Source organism: Sarcophilus harrisii, chromosome 1, assembly GCF_902635505.1.
Source record: "Sarcophilus harrisii chromosome 1, mSarHar1.11, whole genome shotgun sequence".
In the NCBI taxonomy this organism is placed as follows: domain Eukaryota; kingdom Metazoa; phylum Chordata; class Mammalia; order Dasyuromorphia; family Dasyuridae; genus Sarcophilus; species Sarcophilus harrisii.
The window spans coordinates 115,946,588-115,965,438 of NC_045426.1; the positions used below are offsets into that span (position 1 = coordinate 115,946,588).

Below are 18,851 nucleotides of genomic sequence, written 5' to 3' on the forward strand. Positions count from 1 at the left end.
AAATAAAAGGATATGAAGGACAAAGACTGCCCTAAAGTAACATAATTCATTGTTTGTAGCCAAACCTGGAATCCTTGTCTCCTTGAGAGTCAGGACAGATGCCAATCATCCTATAGTAAACTGAGGAACTTGCTTAGGTAGCTCGAAATCTTATAGAGAAGATCATCTGGTCTAGCAATTCCAAAGGGAAAAAGAATGCTGCTTTTGCCATTACCTTTTCTTTTCCCCTTAGGAGGAAATTAGTCTTTTTCACACCTCTACTGCTCCCATTATCCTCTCATGCCACTCCTATTTAGGAGATTTTGGTTCTACTTATCTTGTCCCTATGTTGCAATTTTGTAAATATGCAAAACTGTTTGGATTGTAAATTATTGGTACCTGGAATTTCACATACATATTCTTATCTCCTGTAATAAATCCAGTTGCAATGCAAATGTCACAGACGTGTAATTTATTGGGGGTGGGGTGAAGTTTAACATGAAATATTGTGATATCTGATCAATTAGGCAATGACTAAACAAGCTGTGTCATATGATGCTAATGAAATATTATTGTACAATAAAAAATGACAAGCAGGATGAATTAAAAAAAACTGGAAAGAATTACATGAACTGACACATAATGAAGGGAACACAACCAGGAGAACATTGTACGCAATAACAAGTTCAATGAACACCTGTGAATGATTTAGCTATTCTCAGCATTACAATGATCCAAGACAATTTCAAAGGACTAATGATGAAAAACACTATTTGCTGGCTGAGAAAGAACAGATATTGTTTGAATACAGACTAAAGCATACTACTTTTCACTTTCTTTATTTTTCTGTTATTCGAGTCTTCTTGTAAAAAACGACTAATGTGGAAATATTATACATAATTGCAAATGTATAATCCATAACTGATTGCTTAACATCTCAGGGAAGGAAGTAGAAGAGGAACAGAATTTGGAACTTTAAATAAAAAGTACTTTGAGATAAGTTCTCCTCTAACACAACCTTACTCCCAAATTGTCAAAAGCATAAGGAGCTACTATCATTATAAATTTCAGGATAGCATAAGCAGAGGGATCACATCCTTATTCCTGTACTGAGCACATACCCTAAGATAACTGACTAAGTACCATTCCTACTCATCACTCAGATCACTATAAAGTTGCTTCTAGTTGGGATATCTTCATATTGCCTGTAGCTCATAAATCTTCAATAAGTACATCTGACCAAGATTATCAATTGTTAGTCTAATTTACTATTTAGATGAGGTGTATTAATGAGATATTTTAATGAAAGCAACTGAAATGGTTTTTTTTAATCCCCCATATTCTCCCCAAAAAGTCTGTGACCATTTCCCAGAAGTTGAGTCTAGATCTTACACTCAAACTAAGAAAGAACATATAAGAAGATAATTCATAGTTCCTCAATATTGAAATTTTTTTCTCCATAAGGAGGTTAATAAATTCCCCAGAGGGATGGTATAGAGTCTTTCTTGGACTCTATTTGAATTTATAGGGGAGCTAGTTGGTTTAATGGATAGAGTGGCCAGTCATGAAATTCCCTTCTCATACTGAATCCAGTCTTCTCTCAGTTCCAAAACAGAAAATGCTAACAGACACTGCTGCCTCAGAGGACAAAGTTAAGCTGATGGGAAAACTTCCAAAAACCTATTCAAAGCTAACTGGTTCTCTTCTGGTCAAGGAAGGAAGAAATTTGACTAGGCCAGGGCAAAAGATGAAACTCTCCTCCACTGCCAGATGAATCCTCCTAAAAGGTTTTGCTACAACACTCTTTCCTGGCTTATATTCACTTCAATCTCAAGGCTAAAGTAACTTAATATTCTCCAGACAATTCTTAGGGATTGACTAAATTTCCTCCACCAATCCAAAAATGCTTCATATCACACAAATTAAGATATTATATATATATATATATATATATATATATATATATATATATATATGTAAACACAATTTAAGATGCCAGACTTTTTAAGGTAAAATCTCTGAATGACTGACTAGTTGAAGCTGAATATATATTGAATATATATTCCCAGATCTTTAAGGAAATCACATTAAATGGGGCAGAATGAATTAATTTAGTCAACTGAACCCTACTCTTGCATATATAACAAAAATAAAAAAGTTCTATGAAATTAAAAATTTCCTACTCTGTTAACAATAAACTTATATATAGTTCATAAAATCATTTCCCTAAATGAAATATTAAAAATTTCTAGAATACTTTAAAAACCATAAGTTTATTTTTGGAAAAAAAAAGTTTTATTTTTGTAAAATAATTTAATGCTAAGAAAACACACAGGTACAATGAAGTACAAATTACTTCCAACAAGTAATAATTTTTATATGACTTTATGCTAAGCACAGCTAAAATTATGTGTGTGTATGTGTGTATGCTTCTACTGAAGCTAGTCTAACTAAGAATGCCTAACTGATAACATGAAATCAGATTGAGCTGATTTATCCACCAATTTTTGAGTGAAGGATTTCATGCCATTAAACACTGCCCTTCATTGCTTTTATAATTTGGAAAAAATGGTTATTTCTCTTAAGAAAATATGTAAAAGTTGAGGAAATCAGTGTGAGACAGTCAGGCATTTTCAAGGACCATTCAAGCCCACATGATCAGCCAGGATTAGCCATACTTACCAAAAAGATGCAGCTGATAAACTATTGCTGAGAAATGGCTTAATTAATTCTCAGAAAAGAAGCAAAGACTTCCAATGGAATCTGGCAGTGGAAAGGATCAATATTGATTTCTCTATAGTACATTATTGGTTTTTGAATTTGGAAGACAGCAAAAAAAAAAAAAACAAACAAGTTTTTAAACACATACACACACATACCCACATACAGAGATACTAAACATTGCTACAAAGAAAAAACACTTCTCATCGAGAAGACATTACAAGGAAGCAGTATGTTAACACTGCAAAAAGCTAATTCACTTGTGAAATTCACATTTTGATCCAAGGCTATATATAACAAAACATCTGTCAAAGATCCAGATAAGTCTATAAATCTAAAGTATCTTTAGGAGAATAAAACATTTTGGGAATTTTCTATATTCCCAATGAGTCTGAAAATTTTTCCCCATTAAAGAAATGATTAACTATGATAACTATATTAATACAATGAAAAATAAAATTGCCCTACAATCACAGAAATTCACAAATGGAGTTAGGCTAGTATAATAAGACTTTCCATCATACCACATTTCATAATTAGTTAAGAAATTTATTCAGTATATAATGCTAAATGAAATGAGCAGAACCAGATCACTGTACCCAGCAACATCAATATTCTACAATGATCAATTTTAATGGACGTGATTCTTTCCAACAATGAGATGATCGATTCCAGTTCCAACAATCTTGTGATAAAAAGAACCATCTACACCCAAAGAGAGGACTATGGGAACTGAATGTGGATCACAACATAACATTCTCACTCTTTTTGGTGTTGTAAACCTGCATTTTGTTTTCATACTCATTTACTTTCTTTTTTTTATCTGATTTTTCTTGTCCAGAAATATGCTTACAAATAATGCATTTAACATATTTTAACATGTTTAACATATACTGTGTTATTTGCCATTCAAGGAGGGGGTTGGCGGAAAGGAGGAGAAAATCTGAAACAAAAATCTATGCAAGGTTCAATGTTGTCAAATTATCTGAGCATATATTTTGAAAATAAAAAGCTTTAAAAAAATTTTTTTTTTAATTTATTCAGTATAAAGAGCTTCTTAGTCACAAGAACCCAGATGATTAAGTTCCATTGAAAATTCGCAGGCTATATAAGGGCTAGACTTGAAAAGCTGGACTACCTCTCAATGTTCCATGGAATATGCAAAGTGACAAAATAGTTTCATAATAAATTAAAGAATGTGTGTCAAAATCCTGCGAACTCAAAACTAAAATCACTTAAAACAAGTAACTGCAGCAAAAACTGATATATTCATATTAAAAGTTTTTAAAGATGCAAAAAGTTATAAGGTTCATAGAAGTTTAATAAACTTAATTATTTTACTTTAAGCCTCTTAAGTGGCCAGTCTGTACAAATGAATGTCATTATCTACTAAAATTTCTCTTTAATCTATCAGGATTTCTTTGATTATGTTAATCATTTTTGCTGTTTATTAAATGAGTTTATATTCTTTTATACAAAATAACTTTTGATATAATAATTTAACAAGTATCAAAGAAAAAACATAATAATAAGAACTAAGTTTTGGATCTAAATAGTTTATAACCAAACTTACATAACTCCTAAGATTTGCAAAGTACTTTATAAATGTATCTGTAGTATAAAATTTATAGTAATATTTTTGTGATATTACCGATTAAAACCAAAGTAGATTTCTATCTTCTGAAAAGTCTAAAGATACTGAAGTACAGGATTATAATAGATTATTTTGCTATGAGAAATGATAATTATTCTTCAATAAGCAAATTATAAAGGAGCAAATCCAAGTTAAAGACAACCACATTTTGAAAAAAAAATTCCAAATCACTAATAATTAGTAAAGTGCAAACTGAAACAACTTTGAACTACCACCTTACAGTCAATGAGATTAGCAGATGACAAAAAAGGAAAGTGACAATAGTTGAAAACTTCAAGCAGCAAGGAATATTATTGCAACTGTTGACAAGAGGTATGAACTGGTCTAGCACTTCTGAAAAGTTATCTGGAATCATGCCCCAGAAGTCACTAATCTGCATATCCTTTGTTGCAATAATACCATATTAGTCCTATAACTAGAGAAATCAAAGAAAGAGGAAAAGTGCCCATGTCTATTAAAAAAAAAAAATTATAACATCTCTTTTTGTTATAGCAAAAAACTGGAAACAAATGGAGTAACAAGCAATAGCAAAAAACTACACAAATTGTAGCATATAAATGCAATGGAATTATTGCATTATAGCAAGTAAGGGTAAAAAGGATGGTTTCAGAGAAACTTAGGGAAACTTGCGTGAACTAATCCAAAGAGGAACAAACAAAAACAGTTCGAACAACAACTTTTATCATGAAAAACAATTTTAAGTGAATTAGCAATTCTGATCAGTTAAATGACTAACCACAATTCCAGAAGACAGAAAATGGCTCATACATATTGACAAAGTGACTGACTCAAGATATAAAATAAGATAGAGATAGGATCAATGGGAATTTGGTTTGCTTGAATACATCTACTTGCTTTGTGGGCCTTGTGTTTCTTTTATTATTTCAACCAAGGTGGGAGAGGGGAGAGAGAGAGAGGATAGGGAAAAAAAAAAAAATAGAAAAGTGGGGAGACCCAAGCCTTCCTTTGGGTGGCATTACTGTTACTGTCCCTAGTAACCTCCATAGTAACTCTACTTTTGTTTATTCTTTCTCTTCCTTTCATATTATTTAGTCCTTGTATTTCCAATATACTTGTGAGAGTTGCTTCTTCCATGAAATTTTAAACACTTGGTCAATCTGAAATCATCTGAGACCTGATTCTGACTAGATCAGATGGGGATGTTTTAAATATTACAACCTAAATTCATCATATCTATCTTTAGATAAAAACAAGCGTAATTTACATGAGATCCAAAGTTTCATATAAAACCCTTTTTCTATTGTATTTTATATATATATATATATGCAAATTTCACCCGGTATTTGGTAAATTCATAATTTTTAAAGAAAAAAACATAAAACAAAATTAATGAATAAAATGATAGTCTCAAATCCATCCCCTTTCAGTTCTAATTCTGTGATCTTAAGATAGAAAGAAAATGGTCCTGTTTGTGTCCCTTTATAAATTCATTTTTTCTTTCTTTTGTGTCTTTAAATGTTTTGTAAATAGATCTATAATGAAAACAAAAACTTCGGAAAATGAAACCAATAGGGCTATTTTTTACTACCTTGCTTTACTACCTTCTAAAAATGTAATGGGAGGCAACTAGGTGGCATAGTGGATAGAGGACCAGCCCTGAAGTTAGGAGGACCTGAGTTCAAATTTGGTCTCAGACATTTAACACTTCCTAGCTGTGTGATCTGGGCAAGTTACTAAACCTCAATTGCCTTAGCAAAAAAATAATAATAATAACAATAACAATAACAATAACAACAATATAATAAATGACAACAAGTGATTACAGTAAAAAAAGGATGTTTTGCTCATTAAAGTATATTTAAAGATGCAAAAAAGTTGTAAGATTAGTTGTTTTTAAAAGTCCATGTAAATAAAAATAAAGCAATCAAAACTTAATAACATGAAATTATGTTAAATCTTGCCCCAAAGAAAAATTATTAGAAGATATTTCCTATATTCTTTGCAAAAATGAAGGATTATGAGTATAGAACACAGCATATAAAATTAAACCTTTTTCAACAGGTTGGTTATGGTGACCTTTTTTCCTCTTTTGTATTCTGTATTATATGCATTCATTAAGAGGAAATGGTATGAGGGAAATGAGGATGATAGCAAAACTAAGATATTTGTTTTAAAATTGATTTTTAAAAGAAAAAGATAATTTGGCTTACATAAGATGAACATGACTTCACAGTGTTCACAAACAGAAGACATATTTTCTGGATTTTCAGATTACTTTCATATATGATGAATTCTTAAAAACTGAATTAACATGTAATAATCATAAATTAATAAAATATTTTCAATCATTTAAATGGCTCATTTTAAATGATAAAAAAGATAATAAATTTTTTGGGGGGGGAGGGGAATATATGTTGCTAATGCAAAATATAATGAAGTTTGCCAGTACCAAAATGTTAAATGAAATTCCTAAATTAATGTTGAGAAAAATGAGGAGTCCTTTAAGCAAATGAATTGAGAATCAAAAAGAAATTCTAAAGATTAAGCTTTATTTCAAATGTTTCCCCATCAAAGAGAGCTAATATATCACTACAAATTCATTTATTATTTCTCTCTCCTCCATGGCTGCTTAACTCATTAATGTATTCTCATGATGCCTATCATAGGTCTTATACTAAACTCTTTTAGGTGCATGGATAATATATCTAGATCCCATCCAGTTTTGAAAATCCTATTTAACCTATTAATTTCTAGAAAACAGTGAAGCAGAAAACTGGATATACTTGGAAAAAAAAAAAAAAGCATTGATTACAAGATAAATAATCTGTGATTTAAGATATGCAAAACACTCCACAAGGTGCGTAATACAAACATTAATTTATCAATTTCACAAATGCAAAAATTGTAACATTTAAATACTCAATGTCACAAGGCTAATAAATGTCAGAATTAAAACTTAAATTTGAATCCAGATCTACTGACTGCATCTAACACTATTAAAAACAGCCTACTTTGATGATCAGGAAAATAATCTAAATATTATCACAAGCTTTCACTTTCCCTGTCATTACTTATTGTCTTTATGATTTCTGAGTTCAATTATGAAAATAAACACTACCAAATTCACACACACCAAGAAGAAAAATACAACTCACTTCCTCTCCCTTTCCCTCCTCTTCTTCTTCTCATCCCCTACCCCACCCCATATCAATATTTGGAGTTAAGATCTAAAATTTGAATCCTGCCTCAAACTCTTACCAGTTGTGTCACTCTGAGCAAGTCACTTCAACTCCTTAGACTTCAGTTTTCTCATCTCTAAAATGGGCATAATAATAGCATCTACCTCTGCCATGGTTGTTGAAGTAAATGAGTTAACATATGTAAAGCACTTTGAAAATCTTAAAACATTATATTTATCATCTTTATCTTTATCATTTAAATAAATTTGTAACTTGCCAAGATTTAGGCTCTCCAAAGTGAAGATAATTAATGCTGTATAGATCCATATCTTCAGTGTGCCATGCAAATGTAGTTTTCCACATGCCAAAATAGAGATATGGTGTATTTACACCCTCAATAGAAATACCACACTCTTCTCCAACAACATCCAAAATGGTATTCAGGTGAGCTATGTTCCATTCATCCACACCCTAGAAACAAATGGGAAAGGAAATATCAATAAGCTAATAAACATAAAGTTAACTAATAAATTTAAATCTAGGAAATTAATAATACATATTCAATTTTATTGATAAAATAAAAATTCAGAATCCATTTATGAAAATTCATCATGATTATCCCAAGATAATTAGAATGTATAAGCCTCAGTGATAATGCGATCTTCTTCAGTTAGTTGCTGCCTGATTCGGAATTTAGAAACAAGTTAAAAGGCCATTTTACATATATACATACATAGACAGAAATTTTTAAGCAACTATTTAACTACCACAGAAATATCACTGATCAACTGCAGCATATCCAAGGGAGAGTTCATAGAATGGTGAAAAAAATGAAAGCCATATAGTATAAGGATCCATTAAGACATCTAAAGATATTTAGCCTCCAAAAGACTTTTGAAGAACTGAAGAGGTGCCATTAATGTATCTTTAGGCACATAAGTATTAAACTTGTTCTGACTGACCCCTGTGAGAAGACCAGTAAATAGAAATAATAAAAAATAAAATATTTGTCAATGGAAAGAAAAATTTTATTTAGTAATTTTCCAAAATTATGAGCACACTCAAGTAGCTTTCCCCCATTTCATATAAAGATTGGATGTCCACTTGCTAGAGATCAGCAAGGGATTCTTATTTAAATTGGACTAGATGATCTACAGGATTCCTATAATTCTGTGATTCTGTGACTCAATCCAACTTTTGTGTAGAGTTTTCATGATAAAAACCAGTTTAAAGCTATGATGGACATGAGTAGCCTGGCATATCTAAAAACACATTTCATCCAGAAACTTCAAACTTAATTTTGCCCATAGGATATCTGAGCATCAAATGTCAATTATGAAGGACTAAATGTTTAGAGCACACTATGCTTACTCCTGGACCACAAGGATAATGAAGTTTATTTTCATGGAACTAATAAACTGGCTTGTCCTTGTCAGTGATAAAAGTAATTCGTTACAATAGTGGAAAAAAAAATTACAAGTAAAAAGTTAACAAAAAAAATTCAGATTAATTTAATGAAAATGAGTACAGGAAGAACTAATAAACCCAATCTAGCAGGTAAAGTTGAATGTGTATCACAATATGTTTTAGTTTGACTATGTGATCTATAATGCAAAAAAAATTTAAGGCAATCTTTAAAGCAAGAAAACAATTTTGGATATGCCATTTTCGTATTTTAAACTGGAAAGTTTGAATTCAACCAGTTCTATATAACAGAAGGGGCAAGACAATCCCTTTAAATCAGCCTTGATCACAATAATACATTATTAAATGAAGTCATTAAAGTTATAGTCATTTACAAGTTACTAAAAAGGTCAATGAGAACTACCTGATTAGATTAACTGATGAAAATGAGAAATTTCCATGAACATAAAGTTTTTAAGGTTTTTTTTTTATCATGTAGCACTTTCAACAGTGAGGTGATTCAGGCCAATTCCAACAGACTTGTGATAAAAAAGAATCACCTGTATTCAGAACAAGGAACGTGGGATTTGAATGTGGATAACAACATAGTATTTTCACTTTTTTTGTTGCTAGGTTACTTTTTTTTCCTCATGTTTCTCCTTTTTGATATGATTTTTTTTTGTGAACCATGATAAATGTGGAAATAGATAAAATAGATAAAATTGCATATTTCTAACCTGTATTGGATTATTTGATGTGTAAGGGAGGGAGTACAAAAAGGAAGGGAAAAGAATGTGAAACACAAGATTTTGCAAGGGTGAATGTTGACACTATCGTTGCATGTATTTTGAAAATAAAAAGCTATTTTAAAAAAAGTTGTTTTGTCTTAGAGCAAGGATAATAATTTAAATGCCTCAGACATATATAACCTATGGATTGCTTGCTATCTCAGGAAGGGCAGGTGTAGAATTTGGAACTCAAAACTTCTTTTTAATGTTTAAAAAAATGTTTTAACATGTAACTGGGGGAAAAAATAAACTATTCTTTAAAAAAATGAATGAATGAATGAATAATGCCTTAGCTATGTGAGTTACACTTGTGCTGTGATGGAGTAGCTGATGAACTCCTGCCTAAGGTGAACTAACAAAGTGTCACACCAGATAATTTAATTCTAGAATCACTTTAACTATCTGATCAATCAGTAACGAGTCTAAAACTAAAAATGCCAATGATGTGGAAATAGCTAAGATAGTCCTACTCTACTGATGAATCTAAAAACTAAGTAAATACACATTAAATATCAGTTATTCACTCAAATAATGCAAAGATAATTATTTCACTCTACTTAGAGTGATGTAATCTCCTAACTCTAATACAAAGAGACTTCAGGAGTTACATATTCTATTAACAGAATTTTATTTAAAAGATATTACTGAAACCATGACTCTGTAATAATAAATAACAGTCTTATTATAAGGATCATTTTTACACTAGATGGATTTTAAAAGGCTCTTGCAACTGTAGTAATAAGCTATTCCCACCAAGATTCATCAATTTTAGAAAAAGTAAAATTCTATTTCTAGTTAATGGAAGCTTTTAGATAGTGATACTAGATGACTTTCTAAATGTTTTTTCTTATGTGAAATACAAATAATAATTGTCAAAATTGGATATTAAGATTTAAGGGCTCAGCACAAAAATGTGGTATGTGCCGAATACATATTTTTAGATCGCATGACAATGATTCATAAGACTTAAAGATACCTAGAGGTCAAAACACCAAATCAAAATCCTTTGTTTTATATATAAGGAAAACAAAGCCTAACTTAACTGACTTCAACAAAGTCAAGAAAGTAGTAAATAGCAGAATTGAGATTCTTATTAAGTAAGTTAATGATCATAAAAAGATACATCATGACACAAAAATGACCTTGACTTTTCTTGGCCTTGGAGTCAAAAAAAAAAAAAAAATGAAGATCAAAGCAAGCCTCAAATAAATACTGGTTAATACTCTCAAAAAAAGATCATTTCATTGCTTAGGACCCTTATGTCCTTCATGAATTTAATTATCATCTCTATGTAGATGATTCAGAAATGCAGATTCTCCCTAAGGTTCAGTCCCACATAACATACTTTACTGGATGTCCCAAAGACATTTCAACTTTAACATTCCCCAAACAAAATTTATTATTCATCAGCAAATACAGAAGACTCCTCTAAACATTACTATTTCTATCAAAAAAATCACCAGGAGAAAATGAGCATTATCATCAACTTCTCTACCTAGTTTACACTCACATATACAATTGATTGCCAAGTCTTGTTTCCATCTCTTTATTTGCTTTTGTTCTATATTGATTTAGTCTAGATCTACATGTATATAAATCTAAATAAAACTATCTATATAGACAAATAACACATGTACATACATTTGTCTTCCTAACAGAATATGACTGCATTTCAAGCAGGGAATTTGTGTTCTTTATATTTGTCACTCTGGCACCTATGGCAAGGCCTGGCACAAAGGAGGTGCTGTCAATTATGTCAGTGACATAAAATGTCTGTCAATTAAGTGGCCATTCTTTGCATCAGCTAAGAATGTACACTACCACACAATTCCATACCAAAAGATTCTGGTTCTATTTCAGAAGCATTAAATTTTCATGGGGTCCTCTATGAACTCCAATATGAAACTCTACTTCCACTTGCCTTAATGTCACTGTTCTAATTAGTGTTTACAGACGTGAAGTCAAAATGCTCGATTTAAATTTTTATATATGTGGTATCATGAAAAACATATTTTCAAACCAGCCCTATTTTTTTTTTTGTAAAAAAGGTAAGAAAAATAAAGTGAGAAAATTAACTTCAATTTGCATTCAAGAGTTCATTAGTTCTCTCACTGAAATCATTAGTTCTCTCACTGAAAGTAAATAGCCTTTTTTCATTAAGAGTCCTTAGGAATTGCCTTAGGCTGTAGTGTAAGAGTTCCCAAGTAATTCACAGTTGAGCATCATTACAACATTACAATAATTGTGCACAATGGTCCCCGGTACTTCTCACTTCACTCTGAATCAATTCATATGGTTCACTATATCTTGATGAAATTACCATCCCTCATCATTTTCCATCAAAAAAGATGTTATAACTTGTTCAATCATTACAATTGATGAACATCCCCCCCCAATTTCCAATTCTTTGCTACCGCAAAAAAAGTTGCAATAAATATTTGGTGTTCCCTTTTTTTTTTTTTTTTTTTTTTTTTAAATATCTTTCAGATACAGAACAGGTAGTGGTATTGCTGGGTGAAAGGACCCAGCACAAAGTTCTAAATTATTCTCCAGAATGGTTGGACCAGTTCACAATTCAGAGATAACTGTTTTCTTCTCATCCCTTCTAGCAAATGTCATTTCTCACGGGTGTGAGGCAACACCAAAATTGTTCTAATTTGCCTTTATCTAATCAATACCAATAGAGATAACTTTGATTTCTTCCTATGAAAAACATCTGTTTATAACATTTGACCATTTATCAACTGGGGAATGGCTTCTATTTTTATAAATTTGATTTAGTTCTATACTTGTCAAAACTTAAGAAATTAGGCTTTTATTGGAGTTACTATAAAATAATTTTTGTTACTTCATTATCTATGATACCTTTAAGGGAAATATAGTCTTCCTGATTACCGCTTTTAATTAAGCCTATTTTTGCTTTTTTGCTTTGTCTGACATCATAATTGCTATTCCTGCCTTTTTTAAGGCTATTTCAATTGCAACTTCTTATCTTAATTCTGTATATGTTTTTTGGTTTCCAGTCTCTTATAAATCATTCCATTTTTGGAATCTAGTGAATAATCCATTTTGTTTTGTTTCTGTTTTATGAGTCAGTTCATCCCATTCATATTCAGTCGTTATTACTGATGGTATTTTCACTCCTATTCCATTTTCATGTGTTTCTTCTCTTCACAAAGTCTTGTGCTCCTAACCACTGCATTCCTTAATCTAACTTTACTTTTACCATTCCTCTTTCTCATCTCTCATTCCTCTACTATTTCCCTACTCTGTCAATTACATTTCTAAATACACTTCTCTCTCTCTCCTGTGTGTGTGTGTGTGTATGTGTGTGTAAAGAAATAGAGAGAGAAAGACAAGAGACAGAGGAGGGAGAGAGAGAGAGAGTGCATCTCTTTAATATGACATTTCCCCCATTTGACCTTTCCCTTCCCTATCTTCCCAATGTATTTCTCTTTCTCATACCTTTCATTTATTGTGGAGAACATTTAAACATAATTCACATCCATGCTCTCTATGTAAATTCCTTTTAACTGCTCTAATATAAAATTCTTTAGTTACATTTCCCAAAAAGAAATACAGTGAGTTTCATTTTATTGAAGCTTATTTCTCTTTTAAGCATACCTTTTAATTCAACTCTTCAGTCTTGTGTCACAATGTCACTATTCAGTGCTGATCAAGCATTAGGAATGCTTGAAAGTTATCTATTTCATTAAATATTCATTTTTTCCCTAAAAGATTAAACACAGTTTTTTTAGTGTTATTTCTTAATTGTAATCCTAGGTCCTTTGCCTTCTGAATTGTCAAATTTCAACCTCTCAACTCTTTTAATGTGTAAGCTGCTAAATCTTCTTTGACTCTCACTTTGATTCAACAGTATTTGAATGGTTTCTTTTTGGTTGTTTGCATTATTTTGTTCTTAAGTTGGGGGCTCTGGAATATAGCTACAATATTCCTGGGAGGTTTCACTTTGTGATCTCTCTCAGAAAGGGACTGGTAGAGTCCTTCAATTCTATTTTGTCCTCAGGATCTAAAATATTGAAGCACTTTTCTTTAATTTTTTTTTAATGTGATGTCTAGGTCCTTTTCTTGAACATGTCTTTCAGGTATTGCAGTAATTCTTTTAATTATCTCTCGTTGATCTATTTGCCAGGTCAGCTGTTTTTCCAATGAGATATTTCCTATTTTTATTTTTTTATTCTTTGATTTTATTATTTTTGATGTCTCATGGAATCATTAGCTTCCCTTACTCAATTCTAATTTTTAAGGATTTTATTCAGTGATTTCTGTAACTCCGTCCACATTTTGACCTCGTCGGCTTTTTAAGAAGTTCTTTTCTTCACTGAATTTTGACTATTCAGTAGGTCAATTCTGTTTTTTTTTAAATACTGTTTTCTTCAAATGTATTTTGTGCATAAAAACCAAACTCTTCTCTTTTCATAATTGTTTTGCATCACTAGCACTTCTTTTTCCAATATTTTCATCTACCATTTTTATCTCAACTCTTCTAACTCTTTTTATTCTGTAATGGCATGAGTCCAAATAGCATTTTTTCTTTGAAGTTTAGCTTGTAGCTGTTTTCACATTATTGGTTTTTTCTGAGTGTATACTGTGGTCTTCCCTGCCATCATGGCAGCTTTTTATAGCCAAATATTTTGACATTTTTTTTTTTTTTTCCTAGCCTATTTTATGACTTTGAGCTTTATGTGAAGAGGTACTGTCCCAAACTTCAACCTTTTTCTAAATGCTATTTTCCGAGCTAGTTCTGGGCATCTGAAACCTGTTGAGTGCTTTCAAAGTAGTGCAATTAAGAAAGAGGTATGATCTCTTCTACTGTAGTGTGTGGTGTTTACACAGCAAGGGTCCCCTAATCCACTAAAGTCACAAGCATTAATTGCTTCTAGGTCTCCTGCTCTCTTACTAACAATCCCCAGGATAGCTCAGCACTATAGAACTGCAACCAAACCACTTCACATTTCTCTAACTGGCTAAAATGACAGAAAAAGATAATGATAACTACTGGAAAGGATGTGAGAAAACTGACACTAATAATAGATTGTAGGTGGAGTTGTGAACCAATATCCAACATTCTGCAGAGCAATTTGGAAATACACTCAAAAGCATTATAAAACTGCATAACCTTTAACCCAACAGTGTTTCAACTGGGCCTGCATCTCAAAGAGATCATAAAGGAGGGAAAGGGACCTACATGTGCAAATATGTTTGTGGCAGCCCTTTCTATAGTGGTCAGAAACTGGAAACTGAGTGGATGTCCAACAACTGGAGAATGGATGACTAAATTGTGGTGTTTGAATGTTATGGAATATTATTGTTCTGTAAGAAATGACCAACAGAATGATTTCAGAGAAGCCTGGAGAGACTTACAGGAACTGATGCTGAATGAAGTGAGCAGAACCAGGAAATCATTGTACACGGCAACAAGAAGACTATACAACGATCAATTCTGATGAACGTGGCTCTTTTCAACAATGTAGTGAATCAAGACAATTTCAATAGATTTGTGATGGAAAATGCCATCCGTAACCAGAGAGAGAACTGTGGAGGCTAATGTGGATTGAAGCATAGTTTTTTCCACCTTTTTTTTTGTTGTTTTGTTCTGTTTGTTTTTTGTTTTTTGTTTTTTTTGTCTCGTGGCATTTTTCCTTTTGATTTGATTTTTCTTCCACAACATGACAAATGTAAATATATTTACATATTAAACCAGACTTTTTTATTTAATCAGATTGCTTACCTACCCCCTCTTAAAGAGGGGGTAGGTAAGAGGGGAAAAAAACTCTGGAACACCAAGTTTTATAAAAATGAATGTTGAAAATTATCTTTTCATGTATTTAGAAAAACAAAATACTGTTAATAATAAAAGAACAGTGACCAAAAATTAGGTGTGGGTTATAGAGTTGTCAATCAATGCTAGCTTTATGAAGAGACAGCAAAAAAAAAAAAAAAAAAAAAAAAGCTGCTGCTGCCACAATTGCTATTGCTATTACTACATGTGTGGGCTCCAGACAGACATCTACATTATCTTGCCCTCTTTATAAGTCTTCCTAGGTCAGAAAAATACCTCCGTTCCACTCCAAATTGCTGCTCCGCTGCTCCAAAATTTTATTTGAAGTGTACTTTCAAGTAATTTGGAGGAGAATGTTGAGAGTTTAGCTAAGTTGCTAGGGTGTTTTCTTTAAATAGTCTTTTATTTTCAAAATACATGCATTTCAACTCTTTCTGTTTTTGTTTGCTTGCATTTTTGTTTTCCTTCTCAGATTTTTTTCTTTCCTTCTAGATCCAATTTTTCTTGTGCAGCAAGATAACTGTATAAATATATATACATATATTGAATTTAACATATATTTTATCTTATTTAACATGTATTGGATACATGCCATTTAGGGGAGAGGATGGGGGGAATGAGGGGAAAAGTTGGTTTTTGCAAGAGTCAATGTTGAAAAATTAGCCACACACAAAAAAAAAAAAAAGAAATTAAGGCTCTGGAAGCCAAAGGAACTTGCTAATTTTTCAACCATTTGAACTGATGGAATTGACTGCTCCAATCCAAGATCAGATCATTGTCAGTCACTTGTAAAAGATAAAACTGAAAATAGCCAAGACCACATATAGATTAAGTAGTCCAACACCTAGAGCAAAGTTAATTGATAAACATTCATATGCTTTAATATAATAAAAATATGCTTTCTACGAAAAATTAGCCACACATATGTTTTGTAAATAAAAAGCTATATATAATAAGAAAAAGAAAAAAAAATCATATCAAAAAGGGAAAAAATGAAAAAGAAAATAAAAAAGCAAGCAAACAAGAACAAAAAGGATGAAAATATGATACTGTGGTCCACACTCAGTCTCCCTAGTCCTCTCTCTGGGTATAGATAATTTTCTCCATCCCAAGTCTATTGGAATTTGGCCTGAATCACTTCATTGCTGAAAAGAGCGAAGTCCATCAGAGATGATCATCACATAAATCTTGTTGCTGTGTACAGTATGCTGTTGGTTTTACTTCTCTTGGCTGGGTTGCTTCTAATCTGACAAACTGGCTTGTATAATTAAGTTTAGGAGTAATAAACAAATTGATTTTTTTTTTTTTTAAGTTCTCAAAGTACAGCTTAATTCTTAGGCTTCAAATGTCAACATTATAACCACTCATATACTTCAATATTTAGATGTACTATAGCTTTTACCTTTCTGGAGTGCTATTTTAAAAGTGATCTAAAATATGCCATTGTGGGTATTTGTTCAAATAGAATAAGAAGTTTATATCCACTATTCCAAACTATAAATTCAGAAGTTTACCTATCCTCCTAGTATCAGTCCTACACACTGTTATTTTAGGCAGGCTTTTGAGTATGGGATATAGAAAGAGAAAATTGTGTTCAAAATAGTGTAGAAGAAATTTAATATCTGGTAGATCAAGTGGATGGTTTTGGAAGGCAGAGGTATGTTTATTTTTAAAAGGGGGTGGGGAGAGAAATTGAAGTTAATGAAGATGAAGAATAGAAAATTCACATGTATGAACATTTACTTGACGTAAAAAAGAGAACCAAGAAGCAACTAGATAATGGAGTGGATAAAGTCTATCTGGAGTCAGACACTTCCTACATATGTGATTCTGGACAAGTCACGACTTTGGTCTGCCTCAGTTCCTTCATGTAAAACAATACCTAAGAGTTTTTGTGAGTATCAAACAATATAGAATTTTTTAAAACCTCGATGCTTAATAAATGCTTTTTCTGTCCCCCCCAACTCTTAGCCCCAAAAGTAAGCATTTTACAAAATGGAGCTACCCCCAGTAATAATAGCTATAGCAATAAAAGACAAAAAAAAATGGAATAAATACAAACAAAAGGAGAGAAAATTATCACTTGTATCATTACATTATTCAAATATATGAAAAATCCTACATATTCACCAAAAAAATTTAATTGAAACAATTTAAGTAAAATATAAAAATAAACCAACATGAAAATATGAGCCTGTCTACATGTAACCAACAAAAAAACAGCAGATTAAAAACAGAAAATTTCTACTCAAAATAACCAAAAAATGTATTAAATTCAATTATCAAGAGACAGAAATTTTATGAATAAAACTTACAAATTACATGCAGAAATACTTAATAACTGCGAAGATAAGAATTACTCCCTGACAGTTATTGTCAATAAAAAAATGACTATATTAAATTAATATAATTATCACCATACCAAACTTTCAAAAGGCTACTTCTGACAGCTAGGAAAAAAACAATAAAAGAACAAGAATCCACAAGAAAATAATTTTTTTATGGGAGGAGAGAAAGGAACTACAAGTGTCATATTTTAAATTATATGACAAAGTTATAATCATTATATCCTTGTTATAAGAATTAAACAACTTGAGTAGTGAGGCAAACTAGCTACACAAGATCCTGAAGCAAACAAACACAGCACTACAGCGTTCAATAGACACAAAGATTTCTACTTCTAAGGTAAGAACTCACTATCTAACAAAAATAGTTGTAAAAATGGATGAGAAGGTTGACAAATATTAGCTTTACATCAATACAACACACCACATGGCATGATACGCTCTAAATACATACATAACTGAAACATAAAAGGTCACATCATAAATAAGAAAAACAAAAAAGAAATTATCATTTGCAATATTAATCTTAATCAAATAAGGGATAGAGGAGATCGCAGAAGATGAAGTGGACAATTTTATTTACATATAATTGGAAAGCTTTTACACAATTAAAATCAATGCAGCTAAAATCAGAAGAAAACGAGTGGGAAAGAAAATCTTTGCAATAAGTTTTTCTAATAAAGTTCTGATATACAATTTATAGAGAACTACTTCAAGTAATACGGTAGGAAGCCATTTCCAAATGAACAATCAATGGATATGAAAAGGCAGTTAACAGAAAAAAAGTAAAATTTGAGGATTCTAAATGAAGATTCTAAATTCATGACTAAATGAAAAGATAGGAGGAAAGAAGAAAGAAAAGAGACACAAAGACAGGCAGACTAGGAAAAATATCACAACCAGATGGAACTGTGAATTAACCTAGACATTCTATAAAACAAACTGAACCTATTCTCCAAAGATCACTAAACTTTATATATCATTTGACAGTTTTAATATTATCACTCTTTTAAGTCT

General features: G+C 31.4%; 1 protein-coding gene across 20 annotated transcripts in view; it reads right to left on the reverse strand.

The window, feature by feature from the left end:
* Window positions 1–18,851, reverse strand: part of KDM4C (lysine demethylase 4C) — a 437,501-nt gene that overhangs the window by 316,761 nt on the left and 101,889 nt on the right. For 18 of the 20 annotated variants that reach the window (XR_004233267.1, XR_004233268.1, XR_004233272.1 and 15 more), the window contains one exon: window positions 7,772–7,965. Coding sequence is in view for 13 of the 20 variants with exons in the window: in XM_012543361.3 (XP_012398815.1) it covers window positions 7,772–7,965 (194 nt within the window). In the remaining 7 variants the exon portion in view is untranslated. Of the gene's footprint in view, window positions 1–2,661; window positions 2,774–7,771; window positions 7,966–18,851 lie in introns of those variants that run through there. The other 2 variants (XR_004233279.1, XR_004233280.1) reach the window with 2 other exon arrangements.